General features: G+C 50.1%; 3 protein-coding genes across 5 annotated transcripts; all 3 read left to right on the top strand.

Annotated features, from left to right (window-relative positions):
* Positions 1-71: 71 nt before the first annotated feature.
* On the top strand, positions 72-1,900 carry H257_08073. Of its 2 annotated transcripts, XM_009833849.1 has the most exons (7): positions 72-450; positions 508-636; positions 697-750; positions 832-886; positions 1,028-1,104; positions 1,413-1,498; positions 1,578-1,900. In XM_009833849.1, exons 1-7 carry the CDS (start codon positions 128-130, stop codon positions 1,859-1,861), a joined length of 1,008 nt encoding a protein of 335 aa, XP_009832151.1. In that variant the 5' UTR covers positions 72-127; the 3' UTR covers positions 1,862-1,900. The 2 variants fall into 2 exon arrangements, with proteins under 2 accessions (XP_009832151.1, XP_009832150.1); XM_009833848.1 differs by having other exon boundaries at positions 1,413-1,900.
* A 555-nt stretch (positions 1,901-2,455) lies between these two features.
* On the top strand, positions 2,456-3,509 carry H257_08072 (hypothetical protein). The gene has a single exon (XM_009833847.1). It carries the CDS (start codon positions 2,474-2,476, stop codon positions 3,377-3,379), a length of 906 nt encoding a protein of 301 aa, XP_009832149.1. The 5' UTR covers positions 2,456-2,473; the 3' UTR covers positions 3,380-3,509.
* Positions 3,510-3,976: 467 nt separating this feature from the next.
* H257_08071 lies at positions 3,977-19,930 on the top strand (the record flags this gene model as incomplete). 2 transcript variants are annotated; one of them, XM_009833846.1, is made up of 47 exons in its annotated part: positions 3,977-4,356; positions 4,412-4,462; positions 4,518-4,675; positions 4,740-4,919; positions 4,970-5,040; positions 5,086-5,167; positions 5,217-5,395; positions 5,453-5,500; positions 5,578-5,676; positions 5,744-5,859; positions 5,921-6,061; positions 6,123-7,033; positions 7,210-7,400; positions 7,465-7,685; positions 8,047-8,209; positions 8,325-8,378; positions 8,433-8,666; positions 8,731-8,801; positions 8,860-8,953; positions 9,112-9,216; positions 9,281-9,622; positions 9,738-9,842; positions 9,917-10,878; positions 10,938-11,207; positions 11,367-11,964; positions 12,041-12,331; positions 12,380-12,950; positions 13,014-13,484; positions 13,560-14,038; positions 14,109-14,457; positions 14,844-15,069; positions 15,123-15,222; positions 15,295-15,568; positions 15,654-15,800; positions 15,873-16,010; positions 16,152-16,361; positions 16,463-16,679; positions 16,752-17,013; positions 17,065-17,133; positions 17,199-17,360; positions 17,571-17,759; positions 18,120-18,509; positions 18,590-18,796; positions 18,925-19,123; positions 19,222-19,314; positions 19,393-19,786; positions 19,859-19,930. In XM_009833846.1, the coding sequence occupies 46 exons, from the start codon at positions 3,977-3,979 to the stop codon at positions 19,749-19,751; spliced, it is 11,229 nt and encodes a 3,742-aa protein (XP_009832148.1). In that variant the 3' UTR covers positions 19,752-19,786; positions 19,859-19,930. The 2 variants fall into 2 exon arrangements, with proteins under 2 accessions (XP_009832148.1, XP_009832147.1); XM_009833845.1 differs by lacking the exon at positions 19,859-19,930 and having other exon boundaries at positions 19,393-19,844.
* Between the last annotated feature and the right edge of the window lie 3 nt (positions 19,931-19,933).

Here is a 19,933-nt window from a genome sequence, read left to right as displayed (position 1 = left end):
ATTAATATTTCGACAACACAAACTTGCGAAATGTATTGGAGATTAAAAACCATGATTTTACGATGATTTGCAATTTGCTCTATTTATCGTTCATTTCCGTTTGTGCGATCGACCGACCAGTGGTGTCATGTTGGGGACGTTGAAGAATCGGATGCTGGAAGGCGGAAAGCAGCTCAAGAGCACCCTGGAGGAGCATAGCGCAGAGATGAACAAGCAGCGCATCCAGATGAACATCAACATGAACAGTGCGTCCGAACGGTTGACGGCGGTGGCGGCAGCCGCGACCAACGTTGTCTCGACCGTCGCCAAGTCGACCACATCTGGACCGACAACACCTGCTTCGGTCCTGGGGACGAAGGAGCCAGATGAAGTGGCGGGGGGACCTTTCTTCGCTTCCTTTGTACATCGACAGCAACAAGTCTTGGTGGGACATCACGCGCTCGTGGAGACGTAAGTCCGTACATCGTCGACATTTTTCCATTCATCGCCTCATCGTCACTTACGTAGCGGGGAGAAGCTGTCGGACGTATTCACTACGACGCGACGACGGGTCACGGCAGAAGCTCAGAGCGTGATGTTCCTCCAGCACAACTTTCAAAACATTGCGCACATCAAGGACGGCATTCGATCCATTCGGTACGGTTCGTCTTGACGCCACGGACGTGTCCACTGCTCTGACGGCGATGGCTGATGTAGGAACTCGATTGCGTCGTTGGTCACGCTCATGGAAGAAGTCGAACAGCTGCTCATGTACGTCCATATCATCATGCGCAGAATCGTTTCCGCCATGCGTTTAGATTCCGTTGCATGTTCACATGGGGCTTTGGATAGGTCCAAGACTGAAGAGCAATTGGTGATTGAGAACGCTACATTTGCCATGGAGCAGGTACCCCCATCTTTCCTCGATGTGTCCATGATTCATCTCGATGTGTCGTCCACCTCGATTGTCCAATGGCCATCCATATCCATATTGGACACTTGGACGACCCCCTGTCGTACATATCCATTTGGCATATCTTTTGTGTAGCAAACAGAACTAGAACAATTCGAGCACATGACGTTGGTGGAGAAGCAGCAGCGAATGAACCAACGTTATGTCGAAAGGTATTAAATGAATAGATGAACATGTGGATTTCCTTCGTAGTATGGGGGTGTTGAATTAAATGAATAGATGAATGTGTGCAGTTCGTTCGTAGTATGGGGGGTGTTGTATTAAATGAATAGATGAAATTGTGCAATATATAGTTGTATTAAATGAATAGATGAAATGGTGCATTATATAGTTGTATTAAATGAATAGATGAAATTGTATATTTCGTTCGTAGTATGGGGTGTTTTATGAAATGAATAGATGAAAATGAGTATTTCCTGGGGTGTTGTGGGTCGTCTCATGGGGACGGGTATCGTTGTAGGCAACGGGCGTTGGGCGACGCGTTCGCCAAAGACCTACACACATACCACACGATAGTGACATACCAAGGTCATGCTCCCGTGCTAGGTACGTACAGTCATGTCCAATAGATATATATATATTGCGCCGCCATGGTTGTGAATGAAGGGAGTTTGTAATATATTAGCGAGCCAAAACTATGACGTGGGATCGCTCGAGTCGATTGAGATGGCGATTCAACCGGATGAAGATTTGGAGACGTTTTACAACGACGTGGACGACGACGTTCCGACGTGGCAACTCACAGAGCATGACGAGTCCAGTGAGGTGTCGGCAGTGTTGCATAACTACGACGAGGAGAAGAGCGGAGATGATGAAGAAACCAAGAGCCAAGGAACGGTGCCTGAACTCCCGTCCCAAGTGCCGACGTCAGATGGCAATGTTAGCCACCCCAACGAACAAGATGACTGAGAGCTGTTGTTAAATGAATATTGTTTATTCTAAACTGGAGTGGCTGCGACATGGAGAATGAATCAACACAACCAAATGTACCGAAGAATCGCCAGAAGGATTTAGCCAATCAGATTGCAGAAAACCATCTCAAACATTGAATTAGTGTGTGCCAGAAATTAGTGTGATTCCAATCGCCTAACAAGACTACATTTTACATACAAACATCAGTACAACGAATAATCGATGATCGATGGATTTCACGGATCAGCACAAAAGTCCAAATTTGGGTAAAAACTCAATTCCCGTTGGCTTCGTTCTCCTGTGTAGAGTTAATTGTCAATGGTCATTTCGAATAGGTAGTACTAGTACACTTTAGCAGAGCAAGGCAAAGTGTGAGTACTTCAAATAAGTATGTACTGTAAGTAGTTGTAAGAGGATTTGCCAAAACTGGAAAAGGCAGACCATCACTCCGTACCTTGTTGATTGACATACAAATACTACGACAAAGTGACTTTGACCAACACTCAAAGGTGCACTTGTACACTGTACTTTTGAAATGCAAAACATGTCAAGTTGAACGCAAAAATAGCTCAGGCACATCCACAATTCATTTTCCAAGCAACGACAACAATGGCCGTCACTACCCGCAGCATGTCGTCCCGTCCTACGCGCGCAACTGCAAAGCCTCTACGATCCACCACGTGCTCCTGCATTTGGTGCCTTACATGGAAACCTCGCAAGATGTACCGCAGACGCCGCCGCTCCGTGAAGATGACTTCAAAGCACGAGTCTGCGCCCGCCCTATTCATGCCAACTTCAACCAAGAAGCTGTCAAAGGGTCGTGAGCCAGCCGCCCGTCGAGCCAAGTTTCCTTTGGCTTCTAACTCCACACCGGCAACACGTGGCCAAGTCGACGCTGAGGCCATCAAGTTGTGCGCTGGCCTTGCCCTGTCTTCGCCTTGCGTCGCTACAACGCCTTCTGGGGACTACATGGACGCGTCGCTCGTGTTGGTGGACCTGGCTCAAAACATGGACAAGTTTTACATTCTCCAAGTCATCCAAGGGATGGGTTCGCTGTTTGCGCCACCTGTTTACTACTCGTTTACGCGTTGGGGGCGCACTGGAACGCTCGGCCAAACTCAAATGGAGGGGCCGTTCCCTACCTTGATCGAAGCCCAAGGCTTGTTCGAGGCAAAATTCCACGACAAAACGGCCCAAGCGTGGGCCAATCGCGCTTCGTTCGCCCAACTCGACGGCAAGTATGACCTGCTTCGCGTCGACTATGAGGCGGGTGCGAGCGGCCAATGGGAGTATTACATGGACAACTTCGTGGACGGCAAGGCTACGGGGTGGTACCCGTACACTGCGGAAGGCACGACCCAGACGGAGCTGCTGTGGCAGACGCACCAAGCCAACTCTGCGTACAACCGTCGCATTGTTCAGTCGGGGTTTTATTCGTATTGCATTGACCTGGACGAAATGACCCAAACTAACATCTCCACCACCAAACAGCGCCGCATTCGACGACACCATTAAGACAAGCGGTATGAGAAGGCATGTAGCTAGCATATGTGAACTACAGTAGCTATATCCCTAACTAGTTAACGTTATAAATTACTCGGAGTAGTTAATGTTTCTAATGATCACGGATGGGAGGTCATGTGCAGTAGGGGGAGTCAATTACTGTAGGAAATTTCTGCTTTTCGTAAAAGCAAGCGACGACCTGTACGAGGTAATTGCCAGAATAAAAACGGCGCCAACAACTTGTTTTAGGAAAAAGTGCCTGTAAAACCAACCAATCATCGCATTATTGTGAAGTAACTTTACATGTTAAACAACGCACCCAACAGTTATTCACAGTCAAGATACTGCGGCGTACTTTAGACGTTATTTAAGCGTGAGAAATTTTTAAGCAATGAATTTACATGTTAACCCTGGAATTGCCAAAAAAAGTACACTGCATTATGTCAAACTGAAAAGGTCATATTAACCTGCTAGCAGGTCAAATGCGGTCAAATTATTTGGGATAATAGTATCCTGCCACGACCTTTCATCAACTGTGGATCGAATAATGGCGTTTCAGATTCACGCCACTTGCACGCATGATCCACTAGCAGCCACAATCGTACTGGTATGAAGCGATCGATTGAGTTTACCAAAGGGGCGGCCCAACCGAAACAACCTCAAGGGTCCCCTGTCAAGCAAAAGCAACGTCGAGGGCCTTCCCTAGCAGCGCCCTTGCAACCACCACCACCAGCAACGCTGTCAACCCCAGCCGCTTTGGATGCTGACTGCGCTGTAGCATTTGACGCGTGGATCCAATCCGAGCAAACCAAAGACGAACGGAAGTGGCCCAAGCTAGACCTGTCCAGCCATCGTCGAATGGCCATTGAAACACACGACGAACTGGCATCCTCCTCCCAGGTGAAACGAAAGCGCCACCTGCCATCAACCTCACCAAAGCAGCGCGTGTCGTTGCCCCCGAATCTCCCCAATTTGGACAAAGTAGACAGGTACATCCAAGGTGTATCACAAGTGCACTCTAATCCTAACCGTCGTCGGATGTAGATTGGCTACACACAAAGGCGAGATTGCCTCCTTGCTCCACGACATTCAAAAGTACACTTTGAACATATCGTATATATATGACACTGACAACTTGTTGACATTACAGAGTGCATCGTTATCGAGCCAAGAGCGCCACCGACACGGCACGTGAGGCTGTGCCCACTGCCCGACGACCAGTTTCGTCCGAAGCGACAGTTCGAGAACAACACCAACACGTATCCAATCAAATGTGTCAGCCAAGTGAACGCACAGTGGCATTTGATGGTAGATCACTCTCTCTCTCTCAGGCAACGTATCGTAAATGTGAGACATCGTTGGTTCTTTGTAGATGACATTGTGCCGTATATATTCTACGAACCCTTCAGCAACACCCCCCGTGCGACCATCGACTTGTCTGCGTGGACTGTCATGGACGGCAACTCACTGTTAGCCCAGCTGACCAAACACCTGACAAGTGCGTGTACGTCGCTTAACTTGACGGGATTGCAAGGCGACATTGCCGTGCCAGGTATGTCTACCAACTGAAGGTTCAAATATGTCAGCCAAGATTTGCATTAGTGGTCCATGGTTGCTTTTCCAAATGTCCCCGGCTCACGACGTTGATCTTGAACCAAGTCACTGGAGTCCCCGTACGTGTCTCATATCCATTCGAAGCACTCAACTAGCGATTGTAGACGACTGCTTATAAAACGATTGGAAGTGTCTGTCCGCTGCTGGAGCAGCTGCACTTGGGCAAAAGCCGCGATGTTACCGATGGTAGTGTGTCCGAATAGTAGCCACCTTCGTCGACATTTGTGTCGTCTAGATCTGCTGCGAGTGATCTCGTCGGCCTTCCCCCGCCTCACCACCTTGGAACTGAGCCACTGCTGCTACATCACGGACCCTGGCCTCGCGCTCGTCATGAAAAAAATCCCCCGACTGGTTTCCGTCTCCGTGGCCGGTTGTACCTACCTTAGTGAACGAGCCATCACGCAGCTTGCTTCAGTACTATCATCGTTTGTTACTTTACATTGTCATGATCATGCCTACCCTCGATTCTAGACCTATGGCCGAACTTTGATTTCGTTAAACTTGTCGGATCTGACCAAGGTACTTCTCGTCCTTTTTTTATCACCCATGTTGATTCACTTGGGTGTCGATGGTATGGACTATGACGCTTGAACTAGCAAACAACCGACAACGTGGTGGCAGCTTTAGCCCTAGCCAAAGCTACGTCTGTGCGGGTGCTGCGCTTACGCTTTGCGCGACAGCTCACTGACGCTGCGGTACTACTTTGCCCCTTGTTCTACTACTGCAACGAGGGCGACTAGTCATGATATATCGTGTTTGCAGTTTGAATCGCTTGTTCACCCGCCTCAATCGTTTACGCAAGCTGTTGGAGTGGCCTACAAGATAGACAAACTCGATCTCACAGGATGCGACGGCATCACAGGACTGGCACTTTCATGGTGCAGCCAATCCTTCTATTTCTCTGATTGACACAAGATTATCTCATGGCAATTGGCGCAGGATCACAGCTGGCTGTCCCTATTTGCGATCGCTTAACCTGACAGACTGCAGTAACATCACCGACAAAGGCTTCAAGACGCTCCAAGGCAGCGCACACCTTCAAAAGCTGATTTTGCACAATTGCCCCCTTATCACAGACCCGTATGCAGCTCGAACCATGACACCAAAACTCAACCATTTCACTGGCTTTATGAGAGTGTAGTGCGGTAGTGGCTGTGCTTGCAGCGCCACGCACCCGCCCGTGGGTGACCCTCAAGCTATCGCAGTGCCCTGATATCCAAGCCGGCTCAATTGCCGCGATTGTCGAGCACTGCCGACACGTTTCGACGCTCGTGGTGAGTCAAGTAGACACGGCTGTTCCGCCAGGACATTGGGAACGCATTTGCAAGCGCTGCACTCATTTAAAACGGCTGCGTCTGGGGTCCATTCCAAACTTACCCCCCCAAGCTCTGATTTCCCTCGCACGGCAGTCGCGTCAGCACTTGACGGAGCTCCACCTGTGCCACTGCGCGTCCATCAACACGAACGCACTGTACCCTCTGCGCGCCCTCACGAAACTCCGGTCGCTTCATCTGGCGAGCGACGTCGTCACTTCCGACAGCACTGCGTTCTTTCCCCCTTCCCTCATCTCGTTGACACTGTCGACCCCCCAACTCGACGACTCTGGGGTGCAAGTCCTCGGTGCAAAGTGCTGGCGGTTGGAATCCCTGGAACTAAAGGGCGCGGGACGGGTGTCTGGCGCAGTACTGCGGCAACTGTTCCGATCGTGCAAAGCTATGACCCGGGTGTGTGTGACCGACTGCAGTTGTATCACCCCCGACGACTTGGATGTCATGGCAAGAACGAAGCATCGCCTCCAGCTGCATGTGCGTCACCGTCAACAGCCCCCGGCAGCAACGATGGAGGTGTCCCCCTCTCGTTACACTGGAATGTGGAAGGTTTTTAGCCAACTGGTCCAACTCGCCCGAAAGCAACACAGCGCCGCCAGGATGATCCAGCAACTGTACATGACGGGCGTTGTCACGTCCGGGAACCAGTTCAAGTTTCAATCGCACTTGGTGGAATCGTCGCGATGTATTTTGCGGATTCAACGAGGCTTCCGAGCCTATCGAGGTTACTACTACGCATCGTTGTTGTGACCCCTTGTCTGTCCACGAACCCATTCATATATATATATATATATTATATGTATTATTACCCTCCAGAGGCGCATGCATTGAACCATCCACACACAAAAACTTAGTACCAAACATATGAAGTAATTTATTGATCCGTGTATTGTGTATTAGATCGACGACAGGCCGTCTTGTTGATGCGTTACAAGCTTCGATCGGTGCGCCATATTCAGCGGTGGTACCGCAAACATAATATGAGACGACGAATGACCCGTGCGACGCTGTTCTGGACCAAACGGTGTCTCGTGCTCACTTTTGGAGCATGGAAGGCAACGCATCGCGCTGAGATGGCAGAGCGCGACGCGGTACGAATCTTTCCGTTTCGCAGCAAGCAAGTCGTCAACCACACCATATCGTGAACGACATTAGGCGTGGCAGTCGTCTGCGACACTGAAAGCCATGCGTTTATGGTCGGACAAGACGTTGCGCGGTGTGTTTACCAGTTGGCGGGCTGTTGTAAGTCAAAAGCAAGCCAGTTTGGCCAAAGCCAAAGGGCTGTGGTCAGCGCAAACAGTTCCCAAACGCTTCCGGCACTGGAAATTGCAAGTTGAATTGGCCAAGTGGTATCGCAAAACCATCGTCGTTGTATGGTACGTTGCCCCTATCATTGTATGTATTAGTAAAAAAAATTGGGGTATATGTTGCTGGGAGTAGTGAAAGTGTATTATATATCTATTCCGTCTCATTTCACCCAAATATTTGGACTTGAGAGTCATTTCACCCAATAGCATTCGAATCCATTTGATCCTATTTAATCTTGTACATAATATATACTATATGAGTACATATTGGTTTTGCCCAATGCGGAGGGGTCAAACGTTTGGATTGGTAGAAATTTCATGACGTGATTTCATTGGCTCAACGGTTCTTTAATCGATGATTCTCTAAGACATTAGATTCTCCCGAGGGCTCCAGTTTCGAATCGATTTGACAATATATGTAAATGTGTAGGATGAATACGGTAGCATTGGAAACCCACAATTCGTCAAGACAACTATTTCAAACGAAAAAAGCCCACGGATTCTACCTCCGCAATGTACTCAAGCGATGGAAAGTGTTCATTCAACACGAGCGACTGTTTGTCATCAAAGCCACGGCTGCCATCTTTGCCAATGTACGTAAACGCAACAGTTATTCATATATTTTATAATGTGGAACACAGCACTTTGCACATTTTATAAATCCGTACTATTGATTGTACTTTTCACAATGATATTCTTCGGTGGTAGAAAGTCGAAGCGTGGGCATTCCGCACGTGGAAAGTTCGCGTCAATGAGCGCAAGGTACGTGGTCTGCAAATTTTATTGATTCCATCTTGTTCACCGTGTTGCATGTAGCGGCGACATGAAAAGTCCAAAAGGTTGATGGCGCGACTGGCCCATCGGACTCAATATCATGTGTGGTTGGCGTGGCAGCATTACGTGGCACGCCGACGTGCGATCAAGCGGGCGTCGCTGCACTTTCAGGGCAACGTCGTGTTCAAGTGCTTTGGTGCGTGGCGGCAAGCAGTGGCCATGAGCCACGACGAGAAAGCCAAACAACTGCGCGTTGCTCATCGGATGCAAAATCTCGTGCGTATCCCCGACAGGCAATGAATGAATCCCAAGTCTCATATACTCGCGACTTTCGTATCAGGGACTATTGAATGCTGTGGCCCATTGGCGAGAGTACGCAGAAGAAAAGCTCTATGCCAAGGCCATTGCAGGGTTAGTTGAACGATTAATGGGAAATGAACATCCAGTTCTAACGTTGTGATTTGTATAGGCGTGCACTTGCATTCTTTCGCGGAGCGGTGGTCCTTCGTGTGTTTCTAGCGTGGCGGCAGCATGCACAAGACATGAAGTACCTTGTGGCCCAGGTACATATATATATATGCACTAGTATATTCCTAATCCCAATGGGTCGGTGATTTCTTTGTTATTTGTTCCGAAACTGCTTAATATATATCACAGCAGTGTCGATGATTGTAAATTTTATGCCTGAAACCAATATATATATAATACATATATCTGATAGATGCGAAGTCGCATGCAAAGCCATTGCGTCGAAAGTTGTTTTCGACTGTGGCTTCGATACCAAGCGATGCGACGCCTCGAAATGCACTCGGCGACCACGATTCAAGTAAGCTCCTACTTCGCCGCTGGAATAATATTATCAAGAATAAGAAAATATACAAACACATTAGGCCCTGTGGCGAGGGGTGCTCAGTCGCCACGACACGGAGAATCACTACTTTCTCTACATTTGGGCGGCGGTATCCCTGCAGCGAGCTTGGCGCGGGCGGTTTGCGCGTCTGCTGCTCCGCCAAGCGACTCGACGGCGGCGGCTGCGGGAGTACAAGAAAATGGAGGTGGAATGGGATGCGATGGAGGCCGAAGACGCGGCGGCGGCAGTGTACCGGCAGCAGTTGAACATGATTTTGCTCATTCAACGCACTTGGCGAGGCAAAGCCGGCCGGTCGTTCTACCAACAGCTGCGTAAAATGGTGTACATTCGAAAGCAACAGCAACGCCGTCAGCTGCAAGAGGTAAGAACTCCCCCCCACTATCCCCTAAGCCCATCCCCCTACAGTATTTTGTGCTGGTTGGGTGGTTGGGTCTATGAAGATTCGGGAAACATGACAACCAAACAACCCAATGTAGATGATGGTGATCCAAGCTGAACAACGACGACGCGACCGCGAAGACCTTGAACGACGTCGACATGCTGCGGCCACTGAAATTCAACGCATCGGCCGGGGTTACATGGTATCATTTACATTTCTGCGTGGAGTGTACAGTCCTAAGTATGATTAACCACACGATATATCTTGCCACTCTAGGCGCGCAAGTGGTTTGCAAAGCAACAGGAATTTCTGCGCCTGCGACGATGTGCGCTGCGGGTGCAAGCCGCCTTTCGAGGTAAGCTGGCACGGCGGAAGATCTGCGCCAAGCGGCGGCATCGTGCGACGATCCTTCAAATATACGCGCGTCGAAACCTCGAGTCGAAGCGGCTGCGGACGCTCACGGCGCACACGCGGGAGACACAAGCGCTGTTTCGGTCGTTTCTAAGGGTTTTTGGGTTGGATCCGTCGACGTTTGTGATGGACATGGGGACGCTGCTGGGCGAAATCAAAACGGACTTTATTTCGTTCACAAGGTACTTTCTTCGCATGCAGGCCATTGCCAAGGAAGCCAAGGCCAAGAACAAGGCGACGCTCACCAGCGCCGAGGTGAAAGCGTTGAAACAACAGATCGAAGCGGCGGAAATGTCTTTGGCGAGTCATGTCAACCTCACCCCCGTCACCCACGGCGACTCGGTGCGGGTGATTCTCGCCGGCCACCCCCGATGCGGGGAGACCGCGTACGTTCTCCACGTCCAAGACGACGCCGACTCGGAGATTCAAATGGCAGAGATCAAGATGGACAGCGACGGGGTCCTCGAGTTTTTGCCGCTGTTCACCCAAGCCACGCCCATTGAAGCCCCCAAGCCCGTGTTTTACAAAATCCCCCCCCTGTATTTTGACGCCCCCGTGCACATCACAGCCGAGTGGAAGGCGAGCTTGGCAGCGTATGCAGATAAAATCCGTCTAGAGACCAAGTTCTTCCTAGCTGCGCGGACCATTCAGTGCGCCGCGCGAGTGTACTTAGCTCGTGTCCAATATCAGCTAGAACTGCAGACTCAGGGCGTAGTCACGGCACGAAGGGACGCTTTGTTGGTTCGGTTGCTCACAACATTGGGGATGGCCAACCAACGCACGGCCTGCGTGCTCCACCGTCTCCGTCTGCTGACATCGACCCCCAAGTAAAACTGCCTCCGTCTAAACACGAATTGGACTTGCACTTATGGTCTTTTGCCTTTAGAGGGCTCCCAGACACCCCCCTGGCGCTTTCGATCCTCCAAGACAAGTTTGAACAAGCATCAGCCAAGCGCGCAGAGGTTAAGCACGCGTTTGCGACGCTGGAAGCCATCGTGTTCAACGGCCCAGGGGACTTTGCGAACGAGTTGATGCCATTCCGATTTCACAACGTGTTGGACAAATTACTCTTTCGACCGCTGCGACGACTGCGCAATTGCACCAACGTAGCCTTGGCACAGGCTATTGCGGCCAAAGGCTGGGCCAAGCTCGCACGGTAAATGTTTGTGGTGCCCCCATAGCTACAATATTTCGTCTGGACAACCAACTTGATGTTCACCAAGTCTGTCTATCGTGAACATGTATACAGTTACTCTTTCCTCCGTGGCAAATGCGTGTCTTGATTCAGTAGCACGCCGTCTTGACTTGCTGTTAGATTCCTCGGGGGTGTCGATTTTGTTCGAACATTTGAGCAGAAAAACATATACGTCCAACAAGTCCAGCTGGAACAGCTGAAACATAGCGCGTACACGAATTCGGATGGGTGGGCGGTCGTCCACGGCGTGTTCGTCGCGGCCAACAACAAGACGCTGCTGGACCATCCATCCTCGTCGGTGACCACGAAGCTGATCCCCCACGGTTGGGGGGTAGCCAAGTTCCTCGAAGGCATTGGGGGTGACAAGAAATGGGACTCCAAACACTCGATAGAAGCCAAGTTCAAAGCGTTGACGATTGTGCGCGCCATGCGGCAAAAAGATCGAGAGGAACGCTTAAGGGCGACCATACATGTGCGGCAGGAAGAGTACAACGACTTAAGGGCCAAGGAAGGGCCATATGGGTACGCCCAGCGCCACGCCAAGCTCAGCGAGATTGAAGACGCCATGAAGAAGCAAAAGGCACGATGGGAAGCAGAGGAAGCTCAACGTATGGCGGAAATGCATACGGTGTTTGCAGCCGAAGAAGAGGTCATGGGGAGGATGCATGAGCTCAAGGCCAAAATGGTCAAACACGGGGTTGTGTTGAGGGAGTTGCAGGTACAATCAGAAGAGGGTTTAGTTAGTTTAGTTGAATGGTTTGGAATTGGTTGAACCGAGTTCATTCCTGTTGTAGGCCCAACCGCCCGAGATGGTCATGGGGGTCGAGATCGTGCCGAGCATGAAGAATGCACTGACGTTTTTGGCGCTGGGGACGAAAATCGAGCTAGAATTGGACGACGGTGCGTGGCATGAAGGCACAGTCGTAGCGCTAGACGTGGGGCTTGGGGCAAAGTACACTGCCGACGTGCTCATGGCGTCCGACTACTCGGTGGAGCTCGTTCAGCTCATTCCAAAGAAAAACCGACCCAAAAAGGTGCCGTCGTCTCAACCGAGTGGAGAGTCCTCATCCGAAGTGGTTGACGAGGTGATGACAACTCTAGCTATCAACGCATCGCGATTTACACTGTTGTAGGGAAAAGCCACAGAACAAGCTCAAGCCAAGGATGACAGAGAGGCGGGACAAGACGAGGTGGAGTCGAAGAAAGGGGAATGGACCAACACTGTCCAAGGTCGTACAGAAAACAAAGTCGCCTCCGAACGAGTTGACAATCGCGCAGATTCAAAAGGCAATGAATCGACGACTGCAATCGACGACAACGAGGTCGAAACCGACCTAGAAAAGCAACAAAAGGCACTGGACGCGTTGGAGAATGCTGGAAAGCCACAGGAAGTCAAGCTAAAACGCCTGGAATTCCGCAAGTGGCGAGTTGGAGGGGCGATCGACGTCACGTGGGACATTCCGTTTGAGAATGGCACGGCCATCAAGGCGTATATTTTGGACTGGGAAACCTCCTCCGCCACGGGTCAGTTGTTTGTGCACGGCAAGCGGGACGCCATCACTGGGCGGCTGGCCGCGCCGGAAGCCAAACTGACCATCGGGCCGATTTCCATGGACGACGAGTTCAAGCTGACCGTCAAAGCCGAGAACGCTCGCGGGGTGGGCTTGGCAAGTCCACTCATGTCGCTACAGGAGCCACCCATGGGTTTGTTCTCGACTTTCTAGTACTACTAGTTAAATAGCTCTGAACAATCTCATATTGCCGTAGCCATTGGCCACGATCTGGCGTTTGCATTTGAACCGCCCCCGGTCGACACGTCCGATATCGAAGCCGCGGAAGTCGAGGGCATGCGGAAGGAAGAGGCAGCGACGCGTGAATGGATTCATCATCACACGTGCATGGTGTGCACTTTGCGGTTTGACAAGTCGCCAGAGTTGGACTTGCACATGGGGATGGTCCATGGGCTCCCGCTCGTGTGTCCGTTTCCGAGCTGTGCGCAGCCGTGCGCTACGTACCAAGCGTTGCGGTATCACATCTGGCACTGCACCAACACCAAACTGACCGTCACCGAGGCGACGATTCCGCTGTTTCTGCGCAGTTTTGAGCTGTCGCCCAACTACTGCCTGAAAAAACCCAGACGGCATCTCATGCCCCCCACCCACCCCCAAGCCGATCAAGGCGAAGCGTACTTTTTAGAGACAAAGTATCAGGGCGCGGTCACGACGTGGCTAGCCTATTGTACGTCCCCCTATCTTTACCACTCATTTATTATAATATACACACCAAATGAATCATCATCATAACATTGTGTAGCCCACAACCGGCACCATCTCCTCGTGCGGGAAACCGATCGCGTGCAGCGCCGGCGGAATCACCTGGAGGCAGCATCGGCGCCCCCGAGCCCTTTGTTTGGCGTCGACTTTTTATCCCCCGATGTGAATTTAAAGCTGCGCGACGACGCAGTGGCACTGCTCCAGAAGTTAAAGGACCAACTGGTGCAATACATTGCTGACGCAAAGCTCAAAGTCGCGGGGTGGACCCACGAACTGACCGAACTTGTCGAGTACATTGAGATGAAGACGAACCGGTTGGCCGCGGCCGAAGAAGCGTGGCAGCGCCAGTCGTTGAAAAAAGACAAGAAAACCGCCACCAAGAAGAAGGAGCTGATCCAAGAGCTCATGGACGCGTTCGACAAGGAATTTATCGCCACAAAAGCAAAAATGGAGGCGGAAATCGCTCGGCTCACGGCGGTCGTGGCCGAGTTGGTGCCGTTCACGCAATTGGTGGTCAAGGTTTTGCTGTCTTCATATCCTAGCCATTCATGTACGTTTGTCTAAGGGTTCATTGTATCGTATGTGTTAGATGAACGAGCTACGGTCGTTGCTTTCGCAGTCAAGCCATCAAACGCACCTCGTGATGGAAAAAGACGCGGCGATCACGACGGCGCTACACGACAAATTGGTGGAGCTCATGAACAACAACGTCGAGCAGGTGGAGATCCTCGAGGCCCACGACCGGGCGATGGCGGGGCGGGAGCGGCAACTCAAGCGGCTCAAGGCACATTTAAAGGAAATGCAGTTGAGGCATCGAGCGGAATTGGAAATCGCACGGCTGTACGACAGTCAGGAAAAGGATGAACACGAGTTGAGGGTGCTACGGAACGAACAGTTGAGTTTGTTTCACGAGCGGCAGGCTATTCGTGAAAATGGCGGTACGTTTGCTTGGGACAGGTGCACTTTGCTGTTTGCAAACCAAATATCTATATATAATATATAAATTTTATATATAAAACATATAAGTTTATATAATATATAATATCATAATGTTTCAATAATATGTATATAATATATATATAATATGGAAACAATATGATATAAATATATATATGTTATATATAATGAATATATAAATTTATACAATATATATATATATATATATATTATATTGAAACATTATGATATATATTATATTGATATATATATTGAAATATTATGATATATATTACATTGCAACATTATGATATATATACATTATGTATTGAAACATTATGATATATATGTATTATATATTGAAACATTCACAATGGATGGATGGCAGGCGACGACGAATTGTACTCGCCCGTGACCACCAACAATCAAGCGCTCCAAATTGCAAACACAGATCCAGTGCTGTACGAACGGTTGCTACGTGGGCGCCAAAAGGACCTGGAAGCGGAAGGCGTGACGTTAGCGTCGCTCGTTCGTCACGACGTTGAAGTTGAAGGCGTGGAGGAAGAAGCTGCGATTCAAAAACGGAAGGAATTGAAGGCTGCCAAGCTTGCCACGTATGTGTGTGGTCGCTCTTTGTTGTTGAACCAAAAAAATTGGTGTATGGTAGGGATGGCATGCCAATGTGGCTACAAAGGCCGCGGGCGACAGCGCCGACGAAATACGTGCGCTTGGAGTGCTCGTTTGTGAATGGGTTGATTCACGGCGATGTAATAACACGTCAAGCTACACTAGAAGCGAGTACAGGACAACATATATATCCAACTTGTGGTTGTGTTTAGGTCAAAATAGAGTTCAACGACGGATCTATTTACGAAGGCCCATGGGTTGAAGACATTACGTACGAGCAGCCGTCGTGGGTGCAGCCAATCAAAACGGTGCACGTCGACGCGCACTGGGGCTCGTTTCTGTGTCCGGATGGCACCAAGTGGGAAGGGGACGAGGTGAACAATCAGTTCACACCGCCCACAGCCTCGGGCACGTTTACGATCCAGTGCCCTCACTTGAACACCCGGTACAAGGGCGAAGTTGTCAACGGTGTCTTCCACGGATTCGGTAAATGGTTGATTCTACGGGCCATATCGATTTCCGTGAAATGCAATAATATATGAAATAAAAACATACGCTTGATATTGTGTAGGCACGTTGTTTATGCAAAAGGCTCAAACGTCAGGGGAGTACGTGGGCGAGTGGAGCCATGGCGTTCGAGATGGATATGGAGTGGAAATTTACGAGTCGGGAGAGCGCTACGAAGGGGACTGGGTCGCTGACGTGTATCATGGCCAAGGTAGTTTGTTAGTTACCCCTATCCCCATCCGGTATTCGTCGTCGTCGTGACGCTATGTTCGATGGGGCGTAGGGTTAATCGTGTACGACGACAAGTCGAGATACGAAGGGTCGTTTCAATATGGCAAGTGGCACGGCCACGGCGTCCGCACAAACGAGTTTGGCGATCGCATCATTGGGTTATTTGAGCACGGGTCGCTGGATGGCCCTGGTACGAACATGTCGCATATCTGGTGGTGTTTTCAGGCCCCTTACAACGGCAACTTGACCTTTGCTACTTTATGCATGCGTGGAATGAAATCGCACTGGGTTCTTCTGAACAGTGTCATTGGATTCCTAATCCCATCGATAGGCACTTGCGAATACAGCGATAGACGTCACTATGCAGGCCAATTTGGCCACACCAAGCGACACGGTGCAGGTATCTTGACGTATCCGAACGGCGACCGATACGAAGGCCCGTTTGTGGACGACTTGCCCCATGGAGAGGCCAAGTTTTACACTCGGACCTCGGTGGAGGAAGGTGCAGAGCCCGTGATGCGCGTGGGGCTGTGGGTGCACGGTTCGTTCAGTCTACCTGATTCTGATCCGGATCCTCGTCCCCAAGCATATGTTGTGATTCTATAGTCTATATCTGATTCTGATCCGACCAACCTTGGTTAGGCGAGCGCACGACGTGGCTGTCCCGCCCCGTAACCAAATATGCGACACTGACGTTTGTCCAGTACTTTACGCGCATTCACCAAGTCAACACTGGCCAAGAGATCGAGCTGATTAAACCCAAGTTCAAGTCGCCATATGCGGTTATGGTGGCCGGGATGTTGCCGAATTTACCCCTGGGGGTCGACCCCGATGACCCGTTTGTGAAAGCGATTGTGAGGTACGTTGGTGTATTCCCAAGGCGGTCAACAACTTGCTGGGGGAAATCGTCTGTATTTAAGGGGTTTGGTAGGCTGCTCGCCAAGACACAAAGCGTCATGGTCGGCGCAGATGTGCTGGACCGCACCGTCCTCCAGCTCAACATTGTCTCTGAAAAGGTCGTGGAATTGGTCGCGACGATGGAACGGCATCGCAACGACGTCGAAGTGAGTGCCCGAAGTGTACGAGATCAGTCGCGGGTGGTGCGCGACGTCGCCATCGATCTGGACTGTGCGCTGGAGAAAGAAGAAGACATGCAGCTCAAGATCGAGCGGTTCTGGAAGGCCGACCCTCGGGTACGTCCAAGAGGAAAACCCTGTCACAGACGAGTCTTATAGTGTACATAGAAAACCGAGGCCAAGTACAAGCAAGCAGTGCTCGCGCTCAACGAAATCGAAGTCATGGATTGGTATCGCGTACGTTTAACATAGCTATGGCACGAGTGACGTGATCGGTGACGTCGATTGTTTTGTACTTTTAGGTACGAAAGAGCAAGTTGGACGACAACATGCGGGCACTGTTGGAAGCGTTTGCCATTCTGTTGAATTTCAAAGGCAATATGGACCTTCAAGGGGTGCCATACAAACCCAAGCAGGACGATTTGCTCACGTTGCTCGGGTCCAGCGGGGAAAATGCGATGTTGGTTCGTCCACGGATACAATCTTCCTGGAATCCGATGTTGTGGATGCGTTCTGATTCGATCCTAATCACATGGTCGTGGACCTTCTGGTTCGACTGTGGTGTCCATCTGATTCGATGAGGATGCATACTTTGCCCACAACAATGACTCGTTTGCATCAGAATTCCGTGTGACCCTTCATCTGATTTGTACGTCTGAGTGTCATACACCTAGGGCGACAAAGAAAGTCTGATTCACAAATACGATGTGAAAGCGCTGTATGTGCTGCCGCTGTTCGACGTGTACTCATTTGCCGAAGGGGCGCGTCACCAAATGCTTCAGAGCGTCACGCAAGTGGTGCACAATCCGCGCCTGCGCCAGGGCAACCTCCGCCTCGCGATGCAGTCCCCCGCCATCCCCGTGGTAAGTACAACTCCTTGCATTTAACATGACCATATTTGGGTATTATATTGTCCTTTTACCCAAAACATTTGGACTTTTGGTCTGATTCGGCAAATCTATCGATCGATTCTTACCCAGTATCACACTAATTTCAGTCACACACTAATTCAGTATTGAATTGGTCGAATAATGAATTTGATTGGCCATTTGATTAGCGTTATGGGCTTTGATTGGTCGATCGATTGTCTGTCGATTTGGTGTTGTTCAATTCGATTGAGCACCCCACACCAATTTCGAATCGACTTGACAATACGTACAACTCTCCTTTCATGTGACATGACCATATTTGGGGTATATAATCACTTGTGTACTTGACGGCAGATTGTGGGGTGGGTGCGCGCGGCGTTTGCGTATGCCCAGGCAGCGTGCGAGATATTTCCCGTGTACAACCGCCTCATGAGTCATTTCCGAGTGGTGGAGAGTCTCAAGGCCGTGTTAAAGCGCGAACAAGCAACGTTAGTCGAGTTGCAAACGAGCGCAAAAGTATGTGCTGCGGCCCTAGCCACGACGTCGGAAAGCTTGGATTATTACAAGAAAGAAGAGGCGCAACTGCAAAAGACCGTGGACGACATCAAGGAATTGGACTCGATGGAGGATCTGCCGACACAACAGGGGCGAGTGTTCAAAGCCAACCCGATCGCACCTCAAGACGAGGCGCGCATGGAGGCGGAGCGGGCGGCGGCGGACGCGGAATTGGCCGAGAAAGTGCAGGTGGGGGGGGTCTAGACAATTGCAAAGTGGCCGTGAAATAATCGTAATGTGGGCAATTTGACGTGTGTGTTGTATCGTAGGCGCTCAAACTGCACATTGCGTCGGACGAAAACTTGCGCAACCAGTTTGGCATTTTGAAAAAGGACATTCGAAAAGTGTTAGATCGGAATCAAGACGCGGTGCCACTGCACAAGTTTACCAAGTTGTACGAAGACGTGACCCACAAACGTCTGAGTTTGCAAGCGTACGGCGTCAAGAAGCTCAAAGTCATTCTCGCGCTTACCACCGTACGTTGTTGACACCCGGGCGAAGCAAAAAACAGATGATATATATCATCTCGAGAATGATATATATCGTTTTGTGACATGATATATATATATCATTCTGGAAATGATATATCATTTATGACAATCAGGACATTTGCGTGATCGAGTACAATGACTTTGGGGACGACTTGGTCAAGACAGTCGTGGACGCCGACAACCCGTACGCCCTTCCCAAATATGCGTTTCCGTGCAAATTGTGTGTGGGCAAAAGCTACGATTCGCATAAAGAGCTCACATCGCATTTCCAATCCAAGTGGCACGCCATGAACGTTTACCTCGAGCACATGGGTCCGTTTGTATTTCGCATTTGGTCGACGTATTTTGTTTCGCATTTTCTTGCATCATCGATCATCTCAACCTATAACACGATGATGCCATACATGTAGGCGAGCCCCCGTGTATCTTTGATCGGCGGTCTCGGCATTGGATTGAAACGTACGATGCCGACAACCAAATTCAGTACACGAATCGCATGACGGGTATGTGTGCTATTCTGTCTGCGATAACGTCGAGTTTGAAGTTTTAATATATAATGTGCTTGGTTGGTTGGCGAGTAGGAGCGGTGGTGGTTGACAAGCCCATGGAGCTGCAAGCTGACGAAGTCATGCTGGAAACTATGTTTCCTATAGAAGTGCCACCGCCATCTTCTAACGATGGAGAGTATGGTTCTCTGAGCTCGGAGTGGCAAGAGGTGGCAGACGAAGGCGGCAACATTTACTACCACAACCGACTCACAAACGAAACGTCATGGACACTTCCGGTAGCTCCGTATGCGACAGAGTGGCAGGTGTGCTTGGATGACGCCACCAACTGCACGTACTATTACAACCCATCGACGGGAGAAACCTCGTGGACGTTGCCTGATGGAACCGACCAAGACGGCGGCAGCATCCTCCCCAGCGCGCAAGAATCCTAGGCAATTCTCAATTAAAACAGACTATGCGACACCAGGTTTACATTGTGAATATACACCATGCGGGCATAAGTTAATTTGGCAATAAGATTGCTAACTACTGAAACTAGTGTAGGTATGTGTTCGTTTACGACCAGTCGTCATGTATGAAGTGTGGTTTCGAAGCCAAGTGGTGAAGAGCCATC

Source organism: Aphanomyces astaci, assembly GCF_000520075.1.
Source record: "Aphanomyces astaci strain APO3 unplaced genomic scaffold supercont1.17, whole genome shotgun sequence".
In the NCBI taxonomy this organism is placed as follows: domain Eukaryota; phylum Oomycota; class Saprolegniomycetes; order Saprolegniales; family Verrucalvaceae; genus Aphanomyces; species Aphanomyces astaci.
Note: the sequence above shows the minus strand (reverse complement) of the source record. Positions and strands in the feature narration are given on the sequence as shown.